This window comes from Eurypyga helias, unplaced genomic scaffold (assembly GCF_000690775.1).
Source record: "Eurypyga helias isolate BGI_N326 unplaced genomic scaffold, ASM69077v1 scaffold10422, whole genome shotgun sequence".
In the NCBI taxonomy this organism is placed as follows: domain Eukaryota; kingdom Metazoa; phylum Chordata; class Aves; order Eurypygiformes; family Eurypygidae; genus Eurypyga; species Eurypyga helias.
This window is the reverse complement of record NW_010235296.1, coordinates 790-996: the sequence shown is the minus strand read 5'-3', so window position 1 is coordinate 996 and position 207 is coordinate 790. Positions and strand designations below refer to the sequence as shown.

The 207-nt window shown below is 63.3% G+C and overlaps 1 protein-coding gene across 1 annotated transcript in view; it reads right to left on the bottom strand.

Annotated features, from left to right (window-relative positions):
• The window catches only part of NOTCH1 (notch 1), a 13,931-nt gene that overhangs the window by 13,612 nt on the left and 112 nt on the right, over nt 1-207 (bottom strand). The window contains exon 1 of the mRNA XM_010146695.1: nt 129-207. This exon is cut by the window's right edge and continues 112 nt beyond it. Within this exon, the coding sequence (XP_010144997.1) occupies nt 129-207 (79 nt within the window). The remainder of the gene's footprint in view (nt 1-128) is intronic.

The window sequence follows — 207 nt, the reverse complement described above, 5'->3', positions numbered from 1 at the left end:
ATCCCCCGGCACTAGCGCAGAGCACGGATGAGCACTGGCACGGGGGACGGCTGCTTGTCCTGCCTCTAACCCGAGTTTGCTGGGTGGCCCTTTGGTCCCAGCAGCGCCCCCCCGGCCCTCCAGCCTACCCATTCAGCCCATCATGGCATTTCCCATGGATGCAGGGGTTGCTGTTGCATTCGTTCACTTCGGACAGGCACTTGGGGT